We start from the raw sequence: 20,718 nt of genomic DNA, 5'->3' as shown, positions 1-20,718 counted from the left end.
AAAGAGAAAGTAGAATAGAGGTTACTGGGGCTGGGCTGGGGAGAAGTTATTGTTTAATGGGCAAAGTTTCTGTTTGGGATAATGCAAAAGTTCTGGAGCTGGACGGTAGTGATGGCTGCACAACATTATGAATGTGTTAATACTACAGAACTGCTTACTTTAAAACAGTTAAAATAGTCAATTTTATGTAATATTATTTTACCTCAATTAAATGGGACATTTGGAGAAACTATTGGGCAGTATTAACTGAAGCTCAATCTACACATTCCCAAAGACCCGGCAATGCCAATTTGAGGTATAGACCCAACAAAAATACACTGAACAAAAGACACGTATTATAATGTTCATAGCAGCACTGTTTACAACAGACAAAAACTGGAAACAGACCAAATATGAGGTAGAAGGGATAGAAACATTGTGGTATGTTCACATAATGAAATGCATCAACTACAAGGCCATGCAACAACATGGATGAAGCTTACAAACACACGGCTGCCTAACAGAAGCCAGATACAAAAGGGGACTTATGCCTGATTCCATTGACACAAAGTTTAAACACAGGCAAATTAAGCTAGACAAAAGAAGTTAAGACACATTGGCCATCATTTGGAGACAGGGGTTAGTGAATGAAAGGCGGCAAAAGGGGGCTTAAAAGCATACAGACTGCCTTCCACTCCCCAGAGAACTCCAGAGAACTCCTCAGGGCCAGCTCCAGAGAACCCAAGAGCTCACAGGATCCCTTGTGGGTAGGCTGGAATGTGCTGGTGAGAAAGAGGAGATTGCTTAGAAACCAGCCCTGCCTTCTTTTTTTTTTTTTTTAAGAGTCTGTTAAGAATTGTTTTATTAATACATACACACAAACTGTAAAGCACTAAGAAACTTAAACATCTAAGTCGTAACAAACAGGTGGCAATTCAACATCCAGAGTTGACAGAATGCTTGAGGGAGACTGCAACAGATTGGACTCCCACGGTGGAGGGGGCATCTTCAGAAGTGAAGGGGGGCCTACGTGTAACAGCTTTTCAAATTTCCTGCCCTTATTGAGGAGTATCAGGGGCACTCCACTCAAGGGGAGCTGTGCCATCTGGTGCTCTTCAGGCAGGTCGAAACTCTCAAAATCTAGAGGATTGAAGGAAAAGAATTTTTCTATTTCTGGATAGGTGTCATCCGAGGCAAGAACCAAGCTTTGTGCTTTAACAGTCTTCTCCGTCACCTTTTTGGCAGAGACGGTTGTCTGTTTCTGTTTGAGAGGTCCATTCGTCTTTACTGACTTTTCTGTAGCTCTGGTGACAGCTCCCAAAGCCTTTCTGGCAGCTTCAGGTAAGGCTGGTGGAGCACCAATCATTTTGCCAACACGTGGTGTTGAGTCCTGAGAGCTCCCATCTAAAGCTTTGACTGGAGGCCCAGAGCCCAGCTTCAGCCGGTCCTTAGGAGCCACACGGGTGCCTGGGTCTCCATTTTCCTTATCAACAAAGATCACAGTAGCCATTCTGGATTAACGTCGTTAGGATCAACAGCCAAAACCATCCACTAGTCAGCCTCCCAGCCCTGCCTTCTTGATCACATCCCCACTGAGGAGTCCTGGGCTGTGACATGCTTGGCCAGTGGGAGGAAGGGAAAGAGGGATCTAGCTCCAGCTCCAGAGGGTCCCAGGGGTCAGGGAGATCCCCGGGGAGACCCGACCCTTTGCTTCCAACACAGGGCTCTGTAGTCTTCTCTTCTGAGGAATCTCACTTTGCTTTAGGGCTAGAAGGACCAAGAATGACACGTGGCAAAGGTTATGTCATCTTAACATAAGACAAGAGTTAATATATGGGGCACTCCATGGAGTATATTGATCCAGTTACGCAAAATAATATTTACAGTAGAGTTTTAAATAAATTATCTAGCGAAGTTCTTAGTTTACAATGGAGTAAAACAAAGTAAGCAGAATGCAGAACTCCATATGTAGCATATGTAACACGGCGCAGAAAAAAGACTGGAAGGAAATCCATTTTTCCAATGATTGGGGTTACCAAACATTTTTTGCGTTTCTCTTTCCTTATTTTTTTCTTTATGGTAGGTCCAAATTTTCTCTTAACAGGAATTTTACCCTCCCTCCCCAAACTCATATGTTGAAGTCCTAACCCCCTGTACCTCAGAATTGGAGATAGGGGTGATTAAATTAAAGAGATTATTAGGGTGGGCCCTAACCCAGTATGAGTAGCGTTCTTATAAAAGGAGAAAATTTTGACTTGGACAGTTACAGAGGGAAGACTATATAAAGACACAGGGAGAAGACAGTCATCTACAAGCTGAGAGAGGCCTCGAAAGAAACTAACTCTGCTAAACACCTTGATCTCAGACTTCTAGCCTCCAGCATTGTGAGAAAATACATTTGTTGTTTTAAGCCCCTCAGTACGTGTTACTTTGTTACAGCAGTCTTAAACTAATACAACACACATCAATCTCAAGTCTGGAATCCTTCCCCTCATGAAATATTAACAGCTAACATTTTCATACTTCCTGATTTAATCTTCACCAAGCACTCCATAGAGTAGATTTTAATGTCAGTTTTCCAGACTGGGAAATTGAGAGGTTAAACAAATTAAATTCTCAAATCACAAACATAGAAAAAGGAAGAGCTAGAAGTAGTACCCAGACTGTCCCCTGCCTGAGTCATTTTCTTAACCACTATGGTTATGTTGTCTTTCTGATATATCCCAGAGTTTGTTTCCTTATCTCCGCCCACCTCCCATTACCTGTTCTCTTTCTCCATCTAAGGACACAGCAGGGGTTGATTTTTAGATGTCCAGAAAGGCAGCATATTTGGAAAAAAGCACTAGACTTGGGGATAATAATAGTACCCTCTTTACAGGGTTGTTGTGAGAATTAAATGCGAATAAATGTAAAGAACAAAGTGCATTATAGCAGGGTCTGCTAATACCATTAACAGACCCCATTCTTATGCAGATGCTGACATTAACTTGCTGGGTGATCTTGGGTAAAGCAACATGAATTCTCTGGACCCAGAATCAATTGTTTGCTGAAACTTTAAACTGAGGCCTGCCTTCCCTTGGTTTGAGAGAACTACTCAAGCAGTAGGACCAAACACACTTTTCTCCTTGATGTAACAGGAATCAGAAGCTTAAAGGGAATACCTAACCTCACTAGGCGATTCAGTGTTGCTTAAAGCTGCGTTAAGGATGCATGCAAAGGTCCCTCCAAACTCAGTTGGAAACATCAGTACATTCACGTGGAACTTGAATTAATTTATTAGGAATTTAGGTTTTCTCATTTGGAAGATGGAAATTAGATTTTACAGAGCCACCTTGAATATCACATAGGATAGAACCCAAACACACACATTTATGAACCCCAGAATCTTATACAGACTCTTACATCTTATGAGGAAACGGTTTCAGAGAGATGATTTGCCCAAGGTCACAGCTGGTGAGTGGAATTAGAATCCGGGGTGGTCAGATTCTAAAGCCAAGTTCTTCAACATGGCACTCACGTAAGAACTACTTGTCTCCTATGTTCCCAACATTCTTCTAGATACAGGGAACGCAGCGGAGAACACAAAGGTATCTATCCCCCAGTCACTTTATATTAGTATAGGATACTGCCTTCTGTCCACAATCACCGTTCCTCAGCTACCTAGCAAGCAAACCATCCAATAATGTATTAACTGTAATAGCAAAAGTCCAGAAAACCTAAATGGCCATCAATAAGTGGTTAACTTTGTGTTATATCATCTCTACAAGAGAACACTATGCAGCCATAAAAAAGCTATAAAAGGTGAGGAAACACCTGTGTATTGATATAGAAAAATCTACAGATCTACTGTTAATTAAAAAAAAAGATATAGAACAGTGTAGTCTATGCTAATGTGCTAACATTTGTGTTTTTTAATTGTATTTGAAAAATACCTCTGGAAGGTGGCCCAAAAAATCTGAACCCAGCAGCCAGGGAACAGCGATGATACTTTCTAGCAATAATACTTTCTAGTGTATGCCCTTCTGAATTCTGACCCACATGAATGCATTAGCTATTCAAACGCTATGAAAAATGAACAGTCACTCTTTCCATTTTTTTTTAAAGTAGTATACACAGTTCTGGGTAAGTTTTTTGTTTTGTTTTTAACTTTTATTGGGGAATATTGGGGAACAGTGTGTTTCTCCAGGGCCCATCAGCTCCAAGTCCAGTCGCCGTTTTTAGTTTTAGTTCCAGGGGGTGTAGCCCACCATCCCATGAGGGAATTGCAACCTTGCCGCCAAGAGCTCGAGCTCTAACCAACCGAGCCATCCGGCCGCCCTCTTTCCATTCTTAAAACAGCCCTCTTTCTAAGAGAAGGTCTTCGGCTAGCAGAGGGCTGCCCAGATAAGTCTGTCAGTAATTTCCCTTATTGAGAAACTTTCAGTGAACCCTCTAATTCTGTCCTACCAGGTTACCTACAGCAGGAAGCTAATGGATTGACTCCCTTCTTACTCAAAGCCTAATCCCCCAAACTCTAAAAGCTGCCATGAACCCAGAAACCGTCTTCCTGCTGTCTATAAAAGCTGCCCCCAGGAATGTGCAACATACTTCACAACTCTGCTTGCTGGCACACTGCCACGGTTCTCTGGTTCCGATATTTGCAGCACGGCATCTGGGCTGTCCACCTCTTCTTAGAGGAGACAACACCAACAATCAAGAAGCCAGTAGCCATGTACGTGCCTCCCTCCCTCTGGCTCAGGTTGCATGTTCCCATCACACCCGAGGGCCTGACCCCATTAGCTCTAACCCACCTTCAGCTGGATGCAGAAAACAACCAAGGGGCATGAGTCAGGTGGGAAAACAAGCTTCAAAGACCTGAGACACCCAGCTAAGTGTTTTCCTATCCAAATCCTCAAAAAACAACCTGCGATGTGGACATTACCACTCGGATCCCGACAACTCAGGAAGCCAGAGGCTGCCTGGGGTCGAGGAGACTCAGGAAGCAGCTTCAGAGGGGTACTTATGTGAGGCCCCACAACCAGGAAGCAAGTGGCAGGACCAGCTTTCAAATCCTAAAGGCAGGTAAGTGATGAAGAATGTGGGATTTGGAGTCTGAACGGCTGGTTTCAAATCCATATTGTATGAGCATATGGAAGCTGTTCCCTCATCTGGAAAATGGGAAGAACACTACCTATATACCTCGTAAGGTTGTTTGGAGGATTAAATATGTCACAGAGATCCTTCTGTATCAATACATAGGAGTGTCCTCATCTTTTATCGCTTTTTTGTGTGGCTGCATAGTGTTCTCTTCTATAGATGGCATCATAACACAAAGTTAACCACTTACTGAGGGGCATTTAGGTGTTCTGGACTTGGGCTATTAAATGGGATAATGTTCGCACAGCACTGAGAACTGTCTGGCCCAGACTAAGCCTTCAACTGAAAGTACCTTTAGCTGACTCACAATTAACCTAGGTTTCTGGCTTCAGGTCTGGGCCTCCCTCTCTACCATAGAGGAACCATCTCTCTCAGTGGGTAAGAGCTTAGCTACAGACAGCCATACGCTGTGTGCTTTACCTGCGGGATGAAGCACCGAAGGGAGGAATATACAGGACCAAAGAGCACAGCAGGGAGCTGGCTCAGTCTGCATTGGAAGAGGACTGTTTTTTGGGGTACTCTGTGGTTTAGGAGGGAAGGCAGATCCCACGGACAAGCGGACCTGCCCAGGGAAGCTGGCTGAGGTACCTGTAGGAACATGAGCAGTTTTCTCTGCAAGTCATGAGTCAGACAGACTGGTAAACAGCAAGCCCTGGGGCAGGTCATTACAACTTCCTCCCAGATGCTTCCTGGCACCACTGGCTTGTATCACCGATTTCAAAATGGAATTGATCTGAAACCAGGTTTCATCATCACTCGTACCTCTTCTATCCCACCTTTTAACAGCTAGTGAAGTAAGCCGATTCCCATTCCTGACTGCAGTCTAGCTCCACACGGCCTCAAATCTTGGCCAAGTTACAGAGGCATGCACCGGCTTGTGTCAACTCTGCGACAAGTTGGTGAGCACATGGGGCAACAGTTCAGATCTTCCAGCTGAGAAGAGACCTCAACACCCACCTAGGACCTGAAACAAAGTCATCTGACTACTTCAGACTCAGTTTCTCCCACAGAGATTCTGAATCACAAAGTCAATGAACCTGATGGAAAGGTAGGTATTTATACCAATATAAATGGATAGCTTTCAGCACTGAGCCGAAATACACAATTCCTAGAACACTATTGGGGAAGGGAGTTAGTAACCTGAGACTGCTTCTAGAGAAATTCATTTTTAAAAAAATCAGAACTCTGTGTATCTTCACTAGATAGAAAGACATCCAGTGGAACCAGGAGTCCCTGGCCTGTGTTCAAAGCTCCTCTCTGAAGACCGTTCTGCCAACCCTGGCCTCAAACCCTGAGCTGGCGCCACTATTATAAAACTTGGGCAAAAAGAGTCCCTGGGGTACGAGAGATGTTGCAAAAAAAGCTTTTTTAATAGACTTATAAGAACTGATGGATACTGGGGTAAGGACTCGTTCTAGCCTGCTTTTAGGTTGGAATTGCCTAGACACCTCCAAACTCTCAAGGAAACACTGCTGAAGGTCAGGAGCTTGTCTTTTCAGCCATGACACATAGGTACTTATACAGGCCCAGTGTCCAACCTTACTGGATGTTTTGGCAAAATAAAACCACCCATTTCTCTGGCGACAAACGTCCTTCAAGTGATCAATGTTGGCGAGTTTCCCTACTGATATTTGGGCATTTTGACTACAAGGGAAGAGTGTTTGAAGGTGTTGTGACCAAAGGGCAGCTTGTGGGGGATGTGGGAGAGACTGTCAAAGGCTCCATCTAGCTTGGTTTAGGGACATATCTAGCTCATAAAGCAAACAAATCCATCCTTATAGCTATCACTACCTTCTCTTAGGGATTGGGATAGAAAGGTGCAATGGAAAAAGTATGTGGAATTGCATACTACATATGGAAAAAAAGTTCTCTTACTAAGAAACACAAATGAAAAGGACAAGTGTTGTGGAATATTTGGGAAATGGATGCTGCTATATATTGTTAGGGGGTGGAGGAACGTATATTAGCGTAACCTTCTGATAATTAAGCCTTAAACAAGCCCTTTGACTCAGAAATTGTACCAGAAAATCATCCCAGATAACTGCAAGGATGTTCACGACTGTTGCTTAAATAATGCCTAAGAAAAAAAACACAAAAGCCTCAACAACTTAACTTTCAACAGCATTCTTAATTATGTGCTACAAGTTGCTCAAATGTCTAATCTATAGCCTTAAAAGTCATAAAAGAAAACCAATTAAGGAAAAACAGTGCTCTGCAGAGGAGGAGGTCACAAAACAGACATTTATAGTTTATAGCCTATGCCTGACAATTATAACATAAAATATTAATACTTTGAGAGAGAAAAAGAGAGAGAGATGGAGCTGGGCCTTGGCACCAGCAAGGAAGACCAGCTGTCCCCAGAACCAATGATCTTCCAAGCAAAAGCCCTAGATGGTGGCGGGTGAGCAGGACCAGCCAGAGCAGGCCACTGGGGCAAGGCCACAAGGCATGCTGGGAAAGCAGGGGTGGGGCGGGGTGGGGTGGACACCACCAGGCACTGGGGGAGCCAAGGTGCTTGAAGCCATTTGGTTGCCCTGGGAACCAACCCCCAGTTGCTGGGAGATAAATCGCTCAAGCCAGCTCCACATTCCCTGCCAGAGCCATTTGGCGCCCTCCAAGAATAAGACTTCTTCCTGAAAGCAGAGATTACAGTTAGCGGACCCACTGCCATGGAGGTGTTCGTCATGATTCCTCACAAGATCACAATCTTCGAGGACACCAAGAAGTCGAACCCTTTGCTGGAGCTGACGCGCTTGGTGGAAGGCATGCTCCAGGGGCCGCCAGCCCATCAGCAGCTTTACAAAGACGACCAGTGCTGGACGACAGCATGACTGGCGGAGTGTGGCTACACCTGGCAGATGACCCCCATCTATGCACAGTTCATTCTGGACCTGAATCTCTAATGGGGCCCACAGGGCATTTGAGGCCCTCAGCATGCAGCCCTTCTCCGACCCACCAAAGTAGAAGAGGAAGCTGGATTTTTAGGGGAGTAGGGCTGGAGGGTAAACTGCGGAGCAGCAAAGCAGTGGGACTCAGGTCCTCTCCCTCAGTTCAGACACGCTCAACAAAGACTTGATTAGGTAAATGGACCCGGAAGATCTACTGAAAATGTCCATTTGTACAGACAAAGGTGCTTTATGGGTGGTCACCTCCATTTTGCTTATTTTCCAGTTTTTCCACAGTAAAAAATTTATTTGATATGCAATCGAAATGAGGTGTTGTGATCCCCTCAACTAGAAAAGTTATGTGATAACCTCATGTTGCTGAGGAGAAAGCAATTCTTTTTTTTTTTCCTTTTTTTTTTCTTTTTTTTTTACGTCTAAGTATTACCTTGTCTTGTAAGCAATTCTTTTTAGGGGAGTCAGCTTTGCCTATCTGCAGAAAGCTCTTTGAAAGAGCTACATTACCCAGGCTCGTCCTTACCCTTGGGAGCTGGGTCCTCCTTATAACTCCCAGAGAGAATCCTAAGCTGGGCTATACTCCACAGCACTCTGGGAGCCTGCAGCATGGCTGACTCAAAGCTCAGCAAGAGGTGTGCTGTGTGGCTCACTGATTCCCACCTTCAGAGAGCCTAGTGATCAACCTGGGATACCTGGGAGAGCAATTCAGGGTCTGGTGGGTAAAAGGACTGCACATTGGCCCTGCCACCGTGAGCACAGTCACTTTATTCTTAAGCTGTGTAACAGTAAGCATTCAACCAATGCAAGCCATTATTAATTTTCAGTCTCTAAAATGTGAACAGTGCCTGATACCAAGTAGGTATTCAATAATTGTTGAATGAACTACGAAAGTCCTTCCACCCAGCACTTTTGCTTCTAGGAATGCATTCTAAAACAATATGAATACAAACTTGTCCAGCTGTAACAATACTATTATTACCACCACTAACGCTTAACATTTATTTACTATATGCTTTTCATAAACTAACTCATTTAATCCTCACTATAGCCTTACGAGATCCCCATTATTATCCTTTTACAAATGAGAAAACTGAGATACACAAATTAAGCAACTGACCTAAGTTTCCATGTTTCCCTGAAAAATAAGACCTAGCCAGATCATCAGCTCTAATGCATCTTTTGGAGCAAAAATTAATATAAGACCCGGTATTATATTATACTCAGTATTATATTATACTCAGATATTATATTATACTCAGATATTATATTATATTATATCTTATTATATTATACTGTGTCTTATACGTGTCTTATATTAATTTTTGCTCCAAAAGACGCATTAGAGCTGATGGTCCGGCTAGGTCTTATTTTCGGGGAAACACGGTAGTATGTGGACACACAGATTAACCGAGGCACAGTGGCTCTGGAACTCCAGCTCAGGCATTCTCTACATTGTAATACAGTTATATTTTACGCAAACTTCAATTATAGGAATTTGAAATGGTGCCATAAATATTAAGTCTCACTTTGTATGCAAAGTTTCAAGAAATGCCAATCTCTCAAACTAAGAAAAAGTGTAAAGAGTTAACATGATTTCAAAATTGGAGAGACTAGTGAATTGTAAGCATCCCCGGAGCTCCCTCACCCCACACACACATGCTTCACTCATGTTCATACGAGAATATAAGTCTTAACATCACGAGACTTAGGCACTTTCTGAGGTTTTCAAGATTCCATCTTTCATATCAGTGCAACCACCCTGTATTAGACTGTTTGTTCCAACAAAATTTGGCTTCAGAAAAAACCCATAAGCTCCTCTTGACAGGAAGAGCAAAAATGCGTATTCTCTTTCAGAATGGAGACCAACAACTTTTATTCAGCACAATGCTGGCTAACTAGACTTTGAAATCTAAAGAAAACAAGAAAAAAAATATTTTTGCTTTGACTGAATGTCACATTCTCAAGCTTTCAACACTGAAGAAAAACAATGCGAATGCTAATAAATGTGACAGTGTACTTCTGAGTTACGCAATTTAAAATTTTCTTTTTGGTGATTTTAAATGCTTTTGAAATAGATAATTAAGACATAAAACAATGGATAGTATAAAAAATGATTTTCAAATGGTAGAGTAACCTTATGAAGCTTACAGCAAAGCGTGTCTTAAAGGTATTATTCAAACATAAAAGCTTCATTTATCTGGATGGGGTTAAGATGAACAACTCATTCGATCATCATTCTACAGCAATCTTTCCTAATAAGGTGATTCCTTACAGTTAGTTTCTAAAACTCCAAACACTTTACGATTTTATGTTAACCCCTCCCCACCTCCACATCTGTAAAAAATAAAAAAGGGGTTAGCTACATAAATCATGGTATATCCACCACGGAGCTGTTAAAGAACACGATAGATGTGTATTTAGCAATCTGGAAAGATGCCTGACTTCGTGAGTTAGAAAAGCAAGTTGCAGAATGACGTTTGCATGCCTATTTCAATTGTTTCTTGTTTTTTTTAAGGAGGGTGCAGCTCACAGTGGCCCATGCAGGGATCGAACCGGCAACCTTGGTGCTACCAGCACCATGCTCTGATCAACTGAGCTACCAGGCCACCCCGCATATTCTAATTCTTGTTTTAAAAATTCCAGTATGCATCCATAAGTGTTTGGTAAAGAAAAAGGTCTACAAGGATTCACATTGTAGATGTGAATGTAGGATTCACAAGCCATTAACTTTGCTTATCCTTAGGGAGCAGTACTGAAGAAGAGAATTTTCATGTGTTTATTTCTAATTTGCTTCTATTGAGAGGGAATAGAATTCAGCAGTTAAAGTTCAAGCTGCTGAGATTTGAATCCAAGCTCTGATATTCACTAGTTGTGTGATTTGGAGCAAATTACTTAACCTCTCTGGCCTCAGTTTCCTCATCTGTAAAATGGGGATAATAGTACCTTTCAAGGCTTATGGTGATTAAACAAGCTAATATATATAATATGCTAAGAGGGGCACATGTCACATAGTGAGTGCTACATATTTGATTGAAAAACATGGCTTTTAAAAAAGAAAAACATGGGGTGGCAGGTTAGCTCAGTTGGTTTGAGTGGTGCTGATAGCACCAAGGTTGCTGGTTCGATCCCCACATGGGTCACTGTGAGCGGCACCCTCCTTAAAAAAAAAGAAAAAAGAAAAACATGTCTTTTACAGTAAACATATATTCATGTATTAATGTAAAATCCCAACCAGCCCAATTCTACATAAACAATATAAAATAGATACATGAAGGGGACTATGATAAGAATTCAAAAAGCTCCCTAGGCAATTCTGATACTCAGTCAAGCTTGCAAATTACTGAATCAGAGGCCAAAGGCAGGGTCAAATCAGTTGGAGTGTGATTGAGTCCTAGTCGGGGAATGCAAGAGTATTCTGGAAGCGGAAGAAGACCATAAAAGACAAGAAAATAGCAGGTCCCGAGCCTTGGTGGGAAGCCCAGGCTGAAGCCGACTTCACAAGGAAAGGGCAGGGTGTTGGTTTGGCATCTTGTTCTGGCTTGTGTGTGGAAAGCTCACAAGTAGCTGTCTTTTCTCTCTGCCTGAAGCTACAACAAGATGGGGCTCGTTGTGAGAAGGCAGCCAGCCTTAAGCAAGACACCCAGGATGGCAGCTGAGCTCTCCAACCCTGCCCTCTAACTGACCAACCGGCAGTCTACCTCCTCATAGCTCAAGGGCCATGGAGGCACTTCCCACACGTAAAACAGTTCGAGCCCCAAGGCTAAGGAGCTGGGACCCGATAACTTAAGCCTCAAGCCACACAGCTTGGGATAAGCAAGCAGGCCTAACACCCCATTTCCCCTTGCCTGTGCCCAGATGTACACCATCAGGCCTGTCCCCACTACTGGGTTGGACAAGAGTCTGAAGAATTTCTGAATGGACCTGTACTGGGGGGTGGAGGAGAGTGGGGAATATGCTATGGTTCCCAAATTTGGGGGAGAAATCTCCTCAGAAAATTACACATGCACTCTTGTACACAATTCCAGGGGAGCAAAGACTTGCTAAAGGTAATGTGAGCGCCTGAGGTCAGAACCCTGGGCAAGACCAACCTCCTTCTCGTCTCCAACACAGGTTTATGGTTTCCCGGTAAGAGAAATGTAATTTCGAATTAATCTTACATGCTCTTCAACAAGCAAAACTGGGATGACTGAGACTGGGGAAGAGGAAAGCCTGGAATGGTGCCTCCCGATCTAGTACTCCAAGTCCTGGGGGAGAGCAGGCCTCTCCTCTCTAAAGAGGTTCTCACGTGGGGGAAGCAGCCACCAGCCCTCCCATATCCTGGCGCCGAGTCCTTTCCTCAAAAGTCAGACAGTGACAGAGCCAGATGTGGGTTCAAAGATGGGGTAAAAGGAGAAAGGTGTTCATTTGGCTTTCTTCCCCAGGATAAGGCATTTGGGTTCAATGACCAAGCACCAGGACCCCAGGCACCCCGAAGTTCAGCAAGACCTTGGCCACTATCACCTAGAGGGGGTTCTGTCAGCTTGAGGAACGTGCAGTCCAGTGATGCTCTAGGTAAACCAGAAGCGCAAGGGTGCTGAGATTTGGCTGGAGGAGCGGGAAGGGGGGCAGAGTCTATCAAGCTCCTCCACTCAGAGCAAGGTGGGGGGCGGTCCTTAATGCTGGGGAGGGGTGAGGAGAGGCCAGAGACAACAGCCAGAAGCAGATTCCTTTCGGAGAACTGCCAGTGAGCTGGCTATCAGGCCTGGTATCTGAACCCTCCCTCTCATCCCCCACTGCATCCTAAAAGGAAGGCCAGGGGTCCTGGATAGAAATGCCCCCTCCCCCCAACTCCAGCTCCTGGTGATTAACGGAGGCCTGTGGAGGGGACAGGAATTCGAAGCTCTTGGGTCAGAAGTTAACTATTTCCAATCTTCCTCCAGCTTGGCTGGGGCCAAAGGACTCACACCCTCTTCTCCTCTCACACCCAGACTCCCAAATGGTTAGTACCTCACACCTAAGGGTCCAACCTGAGTTCAAACCCTAACTCCACAATTTACTTTAGGTAAATTTGGGTAACCTTGGATAAGTTACACAGTTATAAGCCTAGGTTTTCTATCCAGTTAAATGGGGCCAATTCTACCCCTTTCGTGGGGCTTTTAGGAGGATTAAAGGGGCTTATTACATAAAGTACATAGCAGTAGTTTCTGGAACTCAGTAAGCTCTTGACAAATGGTTATTTAGTTGTGTTTTTGTTTTGTTTGAAAGCCCTGCCTTACCAGCCCTGCTGCCTGGGTTGACAATGCCAGTAACTAAATGAAATGAGGGGGGGGATTCAACTGAGGCTGATGACAATGTCCTCATCCTCAGGTCTGGGAAAGTCCGGAAGGAGGGTTGAGAAGGGACATTGGAAGTGGGGCCCAGTGTCCTGGTTCCAGAGGCTACTTCAGAGACTAGCTTCCCTGGGGCCACAACTGGGACTTCCTCCACTTCTCCTGCCTCTCTCCTGCCTCTCCCAAACGCCTTGCTGCCTGTTATGGGGGAGACAAATTCCAAGACAGACTGGACCCTGCCTCCTTCTCCTTTTTCCTCTCCCCACCTTATACTCTTAAGGACCAGCCAGACCACACATATTTAAGTTCCTGGAACCATATGTTGTTCCCTTGCCAGGAACACTCCCCACCACCTCTCATGCCCTCCCCCCGCCCGCCTCCAGCTTGGACATCACTTCTTCCAGGTCTCCCCCCAGAACATGTCAGCAGCCCTTCCTATGTTACTCTATATTTTTCCTCCCCCACCTCCCACTCGGTCATATAAATACAATTATGTATATACGCGTATGTATATGTATTTTATATATATGTATACACAGATACGTAAATAAACACACACACATAATTTGTCTCTCTCCACTAACAGGTAAGTAGCCCATGAAGCCTCGGTTTTTTTTCATGTTCTGTTCACTAATTTATCCCCAGCACCTAGAACACTACGTGGGACTTAGTAGGTACTCACTAAATATTTGCTGAAGGAAAGATTCACTATTAAAATCGCCTGGTGTCTGATCTGCTTCTTCCTCTACTCAGGGAAACCCACGAAGGTTAAGGAACTGTGGATCTTGCTCAACATCTAGCACCCGGTAGCTATTCAGACATTTGTTGGCTGAAGGACTCATCTTGGCTTTGGATCTCAGACACCTCTGTACTGAAGGAGGGGCCACCTAGGCCACATGAGGAGGCCGCAGCTCACCCACCCATACACTGGCCAGGATAAAAATCTTCACCCAGGAAGAAGACCTCATCTAAGAAATTCATGGCCCTTTCCAGATTTCCTGTCTACTGGGGCGGGGGGAGGGGGAGATGTAACAAGCATTAGCTTAAGGGCAAATAAAGGAAAGGATTTCTCCCCCAAGACAAAGGACAGTTACCAAGTACATAATAAAGACTTGTTGTCTCTTAGCATAGGACCAGGTGAGAAGCAAGAATCCAGGAGGGATGAGTCTGGTAAACAGACTGTGGGGGGAGGGGGGTGATTGAATCCAGAAGGGACTCAACTCCTTCAAGAGAAAATCTGACTTCTCAGTATTAGGTCACAGCACTGAGAGCCTCAGTTAACCCAGCAGTTATGCTTCCAGGTATGAACCCAACAGATCAGGCACATACATAGTTTCACCGAAAGACGAACAATAGTGTTGACAGCAGCACCAGTAGTTACAGTCAAAAAATGGAAACTCCTCAAATGGCCGCACCAACAGAACTGTGGACAGTCACATAATGACGATGGCATGACAATGAAAATCAACGACAACTACATCCAGAAATGCACAAGCAGCTCACAGTGTGCAGTAAAGAAGCCATATCCAAGAAGATATTCTCTAGGATTCTCTTATCTAACGTTCAAATACAGGTAAATTAAATTATGATATTAGAGGTCAAGACAGTGGTTTTCTTGGGGGCAGGGAGTAGAGACTGGGAAGGAAGGGGCAGCTGAGGTGCTGGTAATGTTTCTTGATCTGTGTGCTAGACACACAGGTGTTTTCAGTGATGTTCAAGTAGTACACTTAGCAATTGAGCACCTTCCTCCACGTTATTCTTTAATAACAGTGGTTCTCTGAATAGAGACTGTTCAGTCTCAGAACCAAAGTTTCAATAGATTGGGGCAAGGGAGGCCCTTCTCTTCCTCATTCTCCTCTATCACTCTCCCAATGCTTTGCAGAGCTAGTTTCCAGCCCTGGAAACTCATTGCTCCTAGTAAGCAATGTCTTCCTCACACAGCAGGGAGGTAAGGGCACCCAGAAGGGTAACCTAGGAACAGTGCCATGTGAGGAGGTGGAAAGGGAGACTAGAGGTTTGAGACCTGCTCCCCAGGCACAAGGAACAGTGCTGTACAACAGGCTACAGCAACCAACCCTACTAGCTGCTGAGCCAGGAAGGCTTGAAGCCCTCATTTCCAAATATTCATTCCTCAGGCCGATTTATCTTATCAGGCACTGTGGAACCCCCTGGGTTTAAACCCTGGCCTTACTGCTGATTGCCCCACTGACCTCATGCCAAGCCTCTTACCCCCATGTTACAGCTAAGAGGAAAGTACCACCACCTGCTTTTAAAGGCAATCGTAAGCATAAAAAATAACTCATATGAGACTGTCAACTCCCCAATGGCAGGGAGTTTTGTTCATTGTTTCAGCTGCAGTTCTAGAACAGGGCCTGATACATGCAGTTGCTAAATATATGTTTACTGAAAGAACAAAATGTAAATAGAGGGCATAGACCAGAACAGGGGCTCCAAAACAAAAGGCAATTTTTATACATGTTGAAATAAGCAAAACCATCGAGGCTAACTCATGCTGTCAGATTCCTCACTGAACTTTGAAGTTTCTTACCAAAGCCAGTGAGGGTTAGCTTTACTCTTACCCAAATGCTGACTAAGGGTGAGGTGAACCTGCTGAAGGGGCGTATGAAGCACTAGATTTCTTTTACTGTCAATAAGCTGCCTCTCTCGACTGTTCACCATTAAGGATATACAGACCACTTAGGTCACTCACTTTTAATCACTGCACTAATATCATACAAGGCCCTTCCCACCTCTGCTTTGTATTTGCTCCCTGACCACACTTGAGGGAAAGTGGACCCGACTGTGGGGCTGTGATGGGGGAACACTGCTACTCTGTCTCCCTCCAGATTAACCTCCCACTCTTGGTCTAGGCAAGCCCAGCGTCACCTGATCCAAGCCCCCATGAAGAGAACACTTAGAGACTGCTTCTAGGGTTTCCGGGTGGGAATTCCCACCCCTTCTCAGGATTTTCTTTTTCTTTTTTTCGCTTTTCTGTTCCTGAATCCAGAGAAAAATTGGTCGGGAAATTGGGAAAATCAGCTCCTAGAACCCAGATGGTTCGTAGTATTAGCCTTCACTTTGTGGAAACGATTCATCGTGGAGAACAGAAAACAGTTTGTATCACGGGATTAGGGAATGGGAAAGTGAAAAAAATTCCTGAGAACGGGAGGGAATTCCCACCTGGAAACCCTAATTGTATCCAAGCCAGTTTCCTCTACAGGAATGTTTCTAGAAAACCCTATGATAAAAAGGAATAAATGACGAAGTATTATTATTGGGTTAGGGGGTTGCTACTGGTGCCCGTGGGATTTGCTACTCTAACATTCCACTTGATTTCATCCACCTCCTACTTTTTGGTGGTAAAAAATGACAGGGAACTTGGGAGTCAGAAACTTCTAGTCAAGTCCCAGCTGGTCACTGCAGTGATGACTTTGGTGAGGCCCAAACCACTCAGGTTTCATCTGTAAAATGGGCAGATCTTCAAAGATTGTCATGATTCATGCAAATACCCACTAGGCATCCTATTAAGTCCCAGGTCCTGGGCATAAACCTAGAGGGGAGAGTCATGTCTGTGAAGCTCCAGGAAGCTTACGAGGTGTTTAGCTGAGCAGACTGAATCCATTAAGGCATTCCTCAGTTTCGCCACCTTTCAAACCTCCAGCAGGGCTAGGCTACAGGGTTTCTGAAGTCCCAATTCTGAGATTAAGAGCTCAACTTGTTTAATTTTTACTGTACCAGCTTCAAGAGAACATCAGGAGGATAAAGCAAGCTCAGAGTTGTGGAAGTGCTTTGAAGAGGAAAGTGCACATACAAACAAGGTATTAATTATATCAGATAATTTCTTTGAGCTCAACTTCATAGACACCTGTGATATTCATAACCCAGGGGAGAACAACAGGGGCAGTTCCTTGGTAATATGGAAACTGTTTTCTGCTTGGCCAAACTTGAGAGTTTGTACATCCCCTCAGGATAACCTTTCAACAGGGCTGGATCCATCCTGCGTACTGGGGGGTGGAGGTAGGGAGATAGAAAGATGTTGGCAGCTGACTTGACTAAGGGGAGAAATATCAGCATTTCTGTTGGGGCATCCCAACATTTATTGGGACCCATTGAGCCCAAAAACTTGCTTTTATTTAAAAAAGGCAGCGGCCTACTTCAAGGGAAGACTGCTCTAAGAACCAGCCATGTTGCATGGAGGCTCAAGGTTAGCCAAGCACATGAACCCACTCTTTGTTTTATAACCCAGGTGTGCTCCTGGCATGAACCCACCCTTTTCACAACCATAAACCAGACATCCGAGAAAGCAGAATTTTCTCAAAAGGTTTAAAATGCCTGACGTCACCTGGAAGCACTTGCCAACCGGACCATGAAATCGAAAACCTGATCACCGCTTCCCCTCAACAACCTCAAGCTTAGTGAAGTGACAGTTAATCTGATATTTCTTGCTTCAGTAAGAAAGATAAAGCACAGACAACACTCAAAGCCACAGCTTACTCTCCAAGACTGTAGTCAGAGAACTTGACAATGAGGGGGAGGGGTACAGTTTTGGCAGCGCTCTGGTTAGCAATAAAGCTTCCTCAGGGAGCCGGAATTGGATTTGGGGCCCGGCCCAAGTTAACATTTTTACAGGTTGGTTGAGCTGCAGTTTGTTAGCCAGTCAGTAATAAACCCATGCACAAGAATTTAAAGTTTATGAGGCATGGCCTCTTAATGCCTCTCCTCTCCCTACAGCCAAGAGTTTAAGGAGCCTGGCCTAACCTGGGTGTTAATTGTTTTTGTCAATCTGCAGAGTTATTTGGGAAAAGAAGAAAATGGCTACAGGCTCATGGTCCCAGTCTTCTTTTGGAGAAACAAAGGAGAGCCCTTCGGTTCCCCTAGGCATCAGCAATCTGTGGGAATTTGTACCTGGGGTCAGCGGTATGCTGATGGGGGCTGAAAAAAATGCTTGGTGGTAACTTTCTTAATTGTTTTGAAAGCCAGGTAAACTGTAGATCCCCTCTCCAGAAAAATGTTCTTAAACAATTTTACAGCTTAAGAATCCTTTGGAACCCCACCCAAGGATACTGAGTTACATCTCTGTTTAAGAACTTGGGTTTGGTCCAATGGAAGACCTCCCCCCACACACACACAGGGAAAGAGGCCCCCATCAGCAGGCAGCTGCCTGGGTCTCATAACACACTGATTCTCTGCAACAAAGTGACCCCCTTTCAAGTTTTTGAACTAGAGGGGTGGTAAACAAGTAAATGGAGATCAAAAATGTGCTTTGATCTCCCATCCCCTACTCCCGCAGCTCAAGACCTTCTTGTTTGGGACCCCCACTCCCCCAAGTGCCCTAACATACCAGTCCCAAAACACCTGAGGAAGGGGAGAAGGGGGTGCCCAGTGCGTGATGGCCCCAGCCCAGGTGTGCCGGACCCAGTTTCCAGGCAGGCTGCAGGGGCGCAGACCCTCCGGGAAGGGCAGGGTTAAGAGTGCATTCCAGCTGCCCGGGAAGAAGGGGGGCGGGGGAGGGGAGCGCGAAGAAGAGAAACAGACCCGGTCTGTCTGTTGGAGACACAAAGCACGGTACACAAAGGGGGCCCAAGAGGGGCGAAGGGGGCTGCCCGGGGCAAGACTCATCCCCACACCTGCGCGGGGGCTGGGGGAAGAATGTGGACCTCGCATTCCTCCGCTGAGGCCAGCGGGGAAAAGCCTCCCACACCCCGGTTGGGTGAGAAGCTCAGCCGCCCCGCTCCCCAGAGGAGGGAGTCAAGGTAAGCCGCGGCAGCCGGGCAAAGAGGGGCTGCACGTCAGAGGGCGCTACACTCTTCGGCGTCCGCGGTCAGACGCCCACCCCATCCCAGCCCCCGAGATGCTTTCTGCGCCTCCCCCATACCTGAGGGGGCGCCGTAAGTCCCCCACCCCAGCCTGTACACACCCCGTGCAAGCCACACCGAAGCGGACCAGCCGCCCCGCAGCCTGCGGTTGCACCGGGTGGGCTACCGGAGGGTCTTACCTTTCCCCGGCGCCTGGCTCGGCTCCAGCTCCGCGCCTCCCGCCTCCAAGGTCACTTCAGCTCCCCCGAAGCCCGTCCGGCACGGCTCGGAGGCCGCGCATGGCAGCCAGCAAATCTGCGCCTGACGGAAGGCAGGGAAGAGGGAGGTTGGGTTACAGGCGTTCTCGGTACTGCCTACCCATCCCGGGATTACTTACGGGGCTTCTCAGGCTACCGCGGCCTCAAGGAGCCTAGCCCCGCGCTCTCCCCGACGACACCGCCGCATGCGGACCCCGCCCGCCCTCCTGGGAGTGTCCCGGCCCGGGCTAGGAGAGGCAGTGGGGTACCTGGAGTAGGAGGAAGAGGCGGAGGAGGAGGGACGCGAGAGTTCCACTAGAGAGCCCCATGGCTACCACGGGCCAGCACTCCAGGAGGCTCTCCGCGCCCCTTTGAGCACCGCAGCTCTCGGGAACCAGCGGGAGGAGGCCAGGTGAGCGCAGGTAGGTGCTGATTGGTCCAGCGCCGTAAGGTCCCGCCCCTTCGCAGGTGGGGCCGGAGCTGGTGATGTCCAGGCACCCGCGAAGCGCCTCTAGTCCACCTTCTTGCGTTCTCTCGGCTTTTCCCGAACTGCTCCTGTCAGGGACTCCGCCCGTCTCGCAGGTTCTAGGTTCGAGAAAAAAAGCAAACAGAAGTACACCCCACCCCTCAGCCTCCGCACCACGCGAAGAAAAGTGTTGCTGTGTTTTGTGGGTATAGCGGGGAAAAAAGGGAGAGGCATCTGAACCTGAATGGAAACAAGCGCCCCACTCATACCCCCGGACCCCCAGACACTCTGTTACCCAAGCTTTGATGGAGGCGGGTTGTCCGCCCCACGCCCGGCTGCAGCAAGATCTGCCGCCCGCCTTTCTCCGCCCGCCTTTCTCCGCCTCCCACGCCAGCCCGCTCCGAGGACTCCGAGGGTTTAAAACGCAGTGAGTCGCGAGGGACCGCGTTACAAAATCTGCTGTAACTTGCAGAAGACCCATTACTTCTCCTGCACAGCCGAACAAATGGAGGCTGGGAGAGAAGTTCTCAGAGTTCGGAAGCCGTGGTGGCGCCAAAGGGCGCGAGGTAGAGGAGTGATTATTAGCCCCATAATCTCCAGCAACAACCCCCCCCCAAAAAAAAAAACATAAATAACACTTTCTCAATTTAAAGGTACTTTTTAAGACGCGGCTTTTTATTGGTCTGAAATACTGAATATAATCTAAGTAACAACTGCGCAAAGCAAGCAGCCTTCCCGTGAGCCGCTCACCTTCACCCTTCCTGGGAGACATGCGGCGGACCTGAGTGCTTTTCTCTTCGCAGCACATACGTGGGCCCTCGGCGCAGAAATTGTCCCTATGCTCAATCGCTCCACTCTGCAGGCTCTCTTTTCCCC

General features: G+C 46.2%; 1 protein-coding gene and 1 pseudogene across 2 annotated transcripts in view; both read right to left on the bottom strand.

The window, feature by feature from the left end:
- Positions 1-19,939, bottom strand: part of CDH3 (cadherin 3) — a 39,980-nt gene extending 20,041 nt beyond the window's left edge. The window contains exons 1-2 of the mRNA XM_081031289.1: positions 19,646-19,939; positions 19,320-19,440 (exon numbers count right to left, since the gene is read on the bottom strand). Of these exons, the coding sequence (XP_080887415.1) occupies positions 19,320-19,440; positions 19,646-19,705 (181 nt within the window). The 5' untranslated portion in view covers positions 19,706-19,939. The remainder of the gene's footprint in view (positions 1-19,319; positions 19,441-19,645) is intronic.
- On the bottom strand, positions 915-1,489 carry LOC308489740 (securin-like; annotated as a pseudogene). The gene has a single exon. The product of its transcript is annotated as a securin-like (transcript).
- Positions 19,940-20,718: the final 779 nt, after the last annotated feature.

The sequence above is a fragment of the Rhinolophus hipposideros genome (genome assembly GCF_964194185.1).
Source record: "Rhinolophus hipposideros genome assembly, chromosome: 21".
Taxonomy (NCBI): domain Eukaryota; kingdom Metazoa; phylum Chordata; class Mammalia; order Chiroptera; family Rhinolophidae; genus Rhinolophus; species Rhinolophus hipposideros.
This window is presented reverse-complemented; position numbering and strand designations above follow the sequence as displayed.